General features: G+C 39.8%; 1 protein-coding gene across 1 annotated transcript; it reads right to left on the reverse strand.

The window, feature by feature from the left end:
* Nucleotides 1-1,567: 1,567 nt before the first annotated feature.
* On the reverse strand, nucleotides 1,568-6,922 carry LOC147217652 (protein-lysine 6-oxidase-like). Its single transcript, XM_086175797.1, has 7 exons — nucleotides 5,912-6,922; nucleotides 5,519-5,627; nucleotides 4,945-5,082; nucleotides 4,625-4,781; nucleotides 3,095-3,190; nucleotides 2,897-3,012; nucleotides 1,568-2,717 (listed from the first exon to the last, which is right to left on the reverse strand). The coding sequence occupies exons 1-7, from the start codon at nucleotides 6,777-6,779 to the stop codon at nucleotides 2,711-2,713; spliced, it is 1,491 nt and encodes a 496-aa protein (XP_086031923.1). The 5' UTR covers nucleotides 6,780-6,922; the 3' UTR covers nucleotides 1,568-2,710.
* Between the last annotated feature and the right edge of the window lie 1,209 nt (nucleotides 6,923-8,131).

Below are 8,131 nucleotides of genomic sequence, written 5' to 3' on the forward strand. Positions count from 1 at the left end.
GTGGTTGCCAGTTCTTTGCACGCCCACATATACAGTCAGCCAATCATTCACTCAATTTTTCCCCATTAACCTGGACTTGGACTGTGGGAGGAAACGGGAGAACCCAGAGGAAACCTACCCAGACAAGGGGAGAACATGCAAACTCCACACAGAAAGGTCCCCTTGTCGGTATAGAACTAGGGTCTTTCATGCTGTGAGGCCAAAGCCTGACTAGAAAACAGTTTCTACAAAATCTTTGGTTTATAGACACTGGAAATGACCTTAAAAGGCTAAATGAGGGAGACCAGATTAGATGTGGTTATGTGATGCCAGGCTGAAAATTACCTCAAAATGTTAACCTTAAAGGCATAGTTTTTTACTTGTATGGCCAAAAAGGTGAAATCAATAGACCCCTGTGGTCCGGCGCTTGATAAACTTGACTCTAAATGAAAAAAATTAATAATTATTGCTTGAACTGTGAGTTAAAAAAAAAAAGTTTTCATGGGTGACGGTCCTTGAAAATATGTCTTCACCACTTTACTGCTGGAATGTAATGTTCCAAAATGTGTGCATCATCTTATGGTAAAGGCCTCTGGTCACTAAGTCAAGCCCAAGTGTCACTCCTGCGTGCAGATGACAGTTTTCTAAACAGGTATTTAAAGAATTATTTGTAATCTTGACTCTGTCTCAATTAATCATAAAAAAAGGAGAAGTAAAAAAAAGAAAGCAAAAATAATTTTGAAGAAATAATGTGAGGAAATACCAAAGATGAATTGGGTTTGTAGTTGTTAGCTGTAAAGTTAGCAAAATCGTGCATCCTTCTGACCGACCTTGCAGGTATAATGACAAATGCCACATTTTTCAGACTATAAGTCACACTTTTTCTCATGGTTTGGCTGGTCCTGCGACTCAAGTGTGAGGTCATACTCAGGTGTGACTAATATATCAAAATATATAGCTGTGAGTATGCGCTGTTGGCTTGTGTGCCAGTATCCGCTACTTCTATTACTCCTGTACCATGGAAAATTTAAAATTTAGACATGAACTTATAAAGAAAACTAAAAAAGACTGACCACAAATGCCCCCAAAAGGAAAAGCATATTCTCCAAATTGCAAGTTGCGAGCAGTGAAATATACAGCTGAAAACCGGTATCGAGCAAAATAAAGAAAGTTTGTAAGTGAACAAGAAACTAGTGAGGGAAAAGCGGGGAATATTCTAACTGCAATGAAGAAAAGAAAAAAAGCTAATCACAGGCTAAGAGCTAGATGGCCAAACCTAGAGGTACAAGTCCGCAAATGGGTGCTTGAACAGCATGCTGCCGGGAGAGGCTTGTCAATGGAGCAGTTTCGTCTCCACGCCCAGGTAGTTACCAATGCGATGAATAGAAATGACTTTCAGGGAGAACCTTCTTGGTGTTACCACTTCATGCTACGCAACAGCCTCTCTATCAGAGCACGGACAACCAGGTCCCAAAAGCAGCCACGCAGAAGAGGAAGCGGTGCGCCGTCTACCTCCAGAGTTGGCCGAGTTGCTCAGAGGGGACACACAGGACGAAAAAATCAATGGATTTAGTGATTTGGAGTGAGATCGAGCATTTGGTACATTTATTATGCTATGTTGTGTATGCTATAGTTCTCAGAATAGCTGCTTATGTGTTACATTAACATACCAGACACTTGTTCAGCCCGTTGTACTCTATTCTATTGTTATTACTATTGCAATGACCCTGCGGTACTGTTTAGAGTAATGTTCAGACTTCTGTGATTTCCTACTGGCTGTGAATGTGTTTTGGGATGAGAGCAAGCAAGGGGGCCGGGTGGAGACGGGAAAGATTAAGTGGAGCTGCAGATACTTAACTGTTAATAATTTTTCTAATAAAGATGAGGTTTAACTAGCAAATCGTCATTGTTGGACACGTCCACTTGGATATTACACTGAAACTTGCCTTTCAAGGTGAAATATCTGTCCTTGGGTCTCTGATTTTATCAAATAAATTTCACCCCAAAAATGTGATTTATAATCCAGTGTGACTTTTACATGTTTTTTTCTTCTTCATTATGCATGTTTTGGCTGGTGCGATTCACACTCCGGAGCGACTTATAGTCCAAAAAATATGGTATGTTCTTCATACTCCCCAGCCTGTGGTTGAGGGACGGACAAATTGTTGTAACCTTGCAACAAATACAGCATACAGCAATGCTGGAAAAGTATTCAGTAGTTACTGAAAATAAAACCGTGTGACATGTTTAAAAGATCACTCATTTCAATAAAAACCACATGTGTTGGACAGGGGGGTGCTGCAGACAGCAAATTTAAAGGATACTGAGAAATTACCCTAATAATGCTCTAATCTGTAATATTTGTGCAGTTTAACAGAATAACAAAAAGCCCATGATAACCAAAAGCAGATTAACAAGACAGTTTTGATAAATGGTAAAAAAATGTAAATTTCAAGGAATTAACCAGTATTTGAGACAATGAATTTGAAAAACAAACACAAATACCAAAAATGCACAAGATATTCTTAAAATCACAAATACAGATAAAGAAAGGGCTTCCCTTGCAAAATTGGTCTTACCTGTTTTTTAGTAACAATTGCAACAAATAACTGTAATGTAAGAAAGACTTTCCAAATGACCAGTCCATTACCAATTCAAGTTTTGATGTTGCGGTGCATCACACACAAAGATGTTAACTTGGAAAATACTTGTAATTTGGTACTTGAAGATTTCAACCCCTGAAAATGCGAAAGAAAAGATTTTTTGGAAAATCCAACATTGAATTCTTATGATTGATTCATAGTCAATTATAACATAATTTTCAAACACATTTTAGGCCAAATAAATTGTAGGTTACTTCTCCTTATGTGCATAAAAAAAAATTAGCCAAAACATTCTTACAGTCTTACACTCTTACCTTGTTACTCGACAGTTGCGTGTCTTGACATAGATTCCTGTGTAAGTGATATCGCATCTGACAACATTGTTGGAGAAGTCTGACTCAAGGACATGGAAATTTGGATTAACGGTAACCTGAAAAAAAAGTCACAAATAAGTTATCTATTGAAATATTGATCTGTAATTAGCTCATCTTCATATGACAATACACATTTACCTTCAAGATGTAATTGCCTAGAGGAACATCAGTGATGTCTATCCACTGACAATCGATGTTTGCGGCATAGATGTCATGACACCCTGGGCTCAGGCCCTGAAGACAAAAAAACAAGGCCATACCCCTAAAACTTTGAATCAGACCCTTTTGATTACTTCAGATTGCCCCTATTTTTCGACCAGTGCTGCAAATATATCACATTTGAGCTTTAGGTATAGAAAAAAATTACTTGGAAGCACAACGGACACTTAAGGTGCAGAAAGGCGAAATCACAGAGTCCAGACAACATATTTTATATAAGACATTAACAAAACTTCCAAATGCAGCATACTCATGCATTTTCTTTTTCAAAATATACAATAAGTAAATGACAGATTTACTAATTGTCCTCCGATGTCTGCATAAGGACTTTTGCTTAATAAACTCTGACAGATTACTGACCCCTCAAAGTCCTGGCTACTCATAGCAATTCTTAACCTGACCCATTTTAGCTGAAACCTCTCACCACAAATGCTCTCAGCTGCAAATAGTGACTTGTTCATCCTTCTTTGTAACTTAAAGGTTAGGTAAAATTGCACAGATTTCACTCAATACAGTTATGTGGGATGTACAATGGTTTTGTAACTTTGCGCTCAGTAAATAAGAAGGTTTTCTACCAGATTTGCTACCATTGTCCAGTCATTCAATGAGATCCTGAGTGACTGAATGATGATCCTCATCATGGATGAGGGCACCTTACAGAGTTCTTGATTATTTGCAATAGTGTTTGTTGTCATAGTAATTTGTGAATGTAAGTTGGCTGCATACTCATTCTAAAAGTAAAGATTGGAAGGCTTTGAGAAGCCAGTTTTTGTCCAATAAACAGCAGACACGAGTAGGATATTGAAACTGGATACTATAAAATGAGAATTAGCTTTACACTAGGCTCGTTGACATTTTATCCCCTGCATTTGATAAATGAAAAATATTCGTATGATCATATCTTGTCCATACTGGTAAGGGAATTTTAATTTGGAGAAGTAGGTCAGATTTTAATAAATTCATTGTGGGTTTTCTGTATTTTTTTTCTTGCTAAATCTGTCATACATCAAAAGCCTTTTGTGTATGACATAATGTCTGGGTTTCCAAAATTTTCAGCTTGATACTACTGCCAAATACTCCAAAACCCTGCTGTCCCAGGAGGTGGCTCAAACATACAAAGTGCACAATTCAAACACAACTTTAATTTGATATCTACTTAATGTCGGTAATCTATTTTGTAAAAAAACACAAGGTTGTAGAAATATTTTATACATGATCACCATGTAATTTGTAAATGACATAATATATCAGATATATCATTATACCTCTCATTCACAGATCCGCCTGCAATTTATTTACTTATTCAAGTTCTGATTTTTTTAGCTATTGTGAAGATCGAAATGCAAGGCATTTATGATCTTATGTGAAATTCATGACTACCAGTGGTAACCAACACTGACTCCTATGTTATGAGGAAAATACTCTCCGATAGAATACAATAGAACATACCTGCGTATGAGAAGTACAAGCATAGCGTCGTCTGAGCCCAGACTCACAGCCTGTGTCCTCTAGGCAGAAACTGGCCTTGTGTCCTTCTGCGACTTTATGGCCAGTGACGGCATCCAGCAGATCATAGTTGCTAAATGCATCCATACTGTGATAGTGTCTGTTGGAGGAAAGAAGATTTGAGATTTTTTTAACATGTGCAACACTTGAATCAAACTTGGGAATTTCAATTGAATTTTAAGGGTTTAATGGGTGCCTTGTCGCCATTCATGGAGAAAGAAAACATATGGCGAGTCATTTTATTTGAGGCTAAGACAACTCACTGGTGACAGCTGTGCCAGTCCCACTGATGTCTTGGCTTCACGGGGAGGAAATCACTGGTGCCTTGATTCTTCACTTTCTGAGGGAACCGCAGGAGGACTCTGAAGCTGATGTCTTGTATGCCTGGTCCATAAGCTGACCTTGGTTCAACCATAGCGAAAGGGACATAAACCAGGTTTGGAAGTGTTCCTGGCATGACTCCCGTGGATGTTTAAAGTTTAAAAAGTAAAAGTGACCAAGCGCAAAGGGTTTATTCCTTTGTGCTAACTGTTTTTGGGAAAACCAACCTGGAACATTTATATCTTGGCAGGTCATCATGTTAGAGATTCTTTCCTCCATAATAAGATCAAACTGTTATTATTAATTCATTGGACCATTTTTTGTGAATCACTGAAATATGAATACATTTAAAGTTATCTCAAAACAACCAAGTGTTCTGCTCAAGCGTGTTCTACATAGCAGATGCACACGCAACAAGGAAACACAAGCGTTTGTGTGCATTATTAAAAGTATTTCAGTATGTTTCAGTGATGATTTGCAACTTAGTGGTTACGGAGGAACCGAAACAAAGATTACCTGGCCAGACAATTCTCTTCAGCTGCACACCGCAGTGCGTACATCTGCATACGCTGGACATAAGCACCTGCTTGGATGGCATACGGGTCCGGCACCAAGTCCGGCAGGCCTGCGAGGACATCAAAAGAACAATTCAAACCTTGTACTCCTTAATATTGTTATTCTGAAGCGGTATCCTGTGTAAAATAGGAGCAATGATTTGCCTTTGATGGCAAAATTCTACATTATTTCACATTCTTAAGCCTGAGATCCAGGGCCCTTTCCTCTTGTCAGGTTTTTGAAAATGTTCAACTGATTTGAACCCACTGGACCATCATGTAGGTCTTAAGACATTTAAATGCCATGTCGTTTAGGCAGGCTTAGCTAAATGTGCGAGTCTAGGACAGTACTTACCATTTTGGAAATATCTTGTTCCATACCCGGCGTCGGATGGCTGGTGTGTGCCGGCTCTCCCTCTAGCCGGATACATGTTGTAAAAAATTGAATTCCTGTGGTACTTGAATGGGTTTCGAGGATCATCATTCATCATGTTCTCTCCGTTGTTGGTTGCCTCGTTTGAGACTTCCTCTCTGGGAGCAGGGAACATTTGCGAGACCTCAAATTCCCTGTCTACTGTTGCGGTGTTTGCCGGGTTAGGATTATCCATCATGCCGGGTTGCCTGGAGGCGGATGTGGTATCTGGCACCGCGCGTAACGGCTGGTTTTGCGTACCTGGCCCCGGTTGTCCTCTCCTGGGGTGCAATCCACTGTTATCCACGTTGCCAACGTCTCCTCGTCCCTCTGATAAATCTGTAAAACTCCCCACTGTGGAGGCGTTGATGGTGTTGCCGTACTCGGGGTTTACGCGCGGTGCCACGATCAAACCAGGAGGTCTTTCAGTGTGTTGCCTGGCCCTGGGCGCGCGTCCGTTAACGGACACAAACGACCTGCCACCCCGTCCGGGCGCGGCAGATCCTGCGCCGCTCCTGACTCTCCTCGGTTCTACCTGGCCGGTTCTCACAAGCGTCGTCCCTCTTTGAGGTCCAAACATCTGGCCTCTGGTGCTGTCTCTGCTGCTCACATACACTCGCGAGTGGCTTCTGGACCGGACCGGAGCCTCGAACTCAGATCCAGTGGTCATCAAACTGTAAACCTCCCCATTGTTTTCCCATCGGATCCGGTGCCGCCAAAGCCCAGTGCGCTGCTGCGGGTGCTGCTGACCGATGATGAGAGGGAGTAACCCCTGGGAAAGGTATGCAAACAAAAGTGACCATCTAGCCATGGCAATTGCGCGGAGGAAGTATGAAATCCGATTTCCAAATCAGTAATCAATAAGGATGAACTGTGCGCAGCCGAATGTTACTGAGTGGGAGGCAGATGGTGCGCAGACGTGCGATCTCTGAAGAAGCACAACATATCAGTTGTCCGGACTGGCAGCAAGAGAAAGTAGGAGGGCTGGAGCGTTTTTCTGGTCGTTTATCGCTTTCTGCCAGTCACTTACGCATGCACGGAGTCAAACTGCAACAGGAGAAATTAACCCCAGCCTTGCCACTGTGGCACAAGAAGTTTACAGAGTAAACTTTACACAGGGGTGTTAAGAGAGCTAATAACAAGAAACAACAATAAATGAATAGAATTCAAGTGGTTGAATAGAGCTTTGTTTTCCTTTCCACTGATCGGTGTGGCATATTTTAATTCTCTCAGGAAATGTGCTCAATATTGGCCTTTCAATGTATCAGGACCTAACAGGACTGAAAAAAAAGAAAACAAACGAGCAAAATAAAACCAGATAAAACGATCTGAAAAATTTGATTTTTTTTTCATTATTCAAGCATTGTTTCTAAACAAACAAACAAACAAAAACAAAACAAAACAAAACAAAAAAACGCACAATATGGCCTCATGCAAGTATGGAAGTAGACCACAAGACGGCACTCGGACACCAGGTCAACACTGCACTGTCTCACATTTGGATATGGGTCTCATCCTACATAGATACTTACTGGCCAGTATATTGCAATGTTTTATTAGTTAATTCAGTAAAAATCTATATTATTTTAATGTAAAAATATCAATGCCAACAACTTCAAACCAGGTATGTGAAAACCAAATCCCTGAAATCTACCTATGGATTAAACAGTACAGTCAATATAACGAATGATTGATCACATGCAGTCACATAATTCTAACTATGTTTTTTTTTCTTTTTAATCCAGTGTTTAATGTCTGTGGACCTTTACTTCCTATCCTCTTATTTTTAGTATTAGTATTCTTCTTCTTTTCCCTTCAGTGAATCAACCCCCTCTATCCAACCATACTCTCTGAATCCTGTTTTCTCAAATCAACAAACCTCATGTACTCTTTCGCCACATCCATAAATCTAATCTTTGGTAGTATAAGTTTGATTAGAAATGATTATTCGTATATAATCAGTATTCTTAGTATTTAGTATTATGCTATTAGTATTAATCAGTATTAATTTTATCAATATTGTTATTATTCATTATCGATTACTTATCCTGCACTCAGGGTTGCAGGGATACTGGATCCCTGCTGTCAGCTTAATCTTTAAATATATACTTTGAATAGAATGATAGTATGTTTTTTGATTCTCTCTTTGGCCGTCATCTATAT

Source organism: Fistularia commersonii, chromosome 28 (genome assembly GCF_037954325.1).
Source record: "Fistularia commersonii isolate RoL2024-O1a breed Wild chromosome 28, RoL_Fcom_v1.0, whole genome shotgun sequence".
NCBI classification, from domain to species: domain Eukaryota; kingdom Metazoa; phylum Chordata; class Actinopteri; order Syngnathiformes; family Fistulariidae; genus Fistularia; species Fistularia commersonii.

What these genes read in the sequence shown, in the direction of transcription:
- LOC147217652 (XM_086175797.1), bottom strand. Translation starts at nt 6,779, where the DNA reads ATGGCTAGATGGTCACTTTTGTTTGCATACCTTTCCCAGGGGTTACTC. An exon ending in AACAAGATATTTCCAAAATG is followed by an intron (nt 5,628 to 5,911) that starts GTAAGTACTGTC and finishes ATGTCCTCGCAG; the next exon opens with GCCTGCCGGACTTGGTGCCG. An exon ending in GAAGAGAATTGTCTGGCCAG is followed by an intron (nt 5,083 to 5,518) that starts GTAATCTTTGTT and finishes GGTTGAACCAAG; the next exon opens with GTCAGCTTATGGACCAGGCA.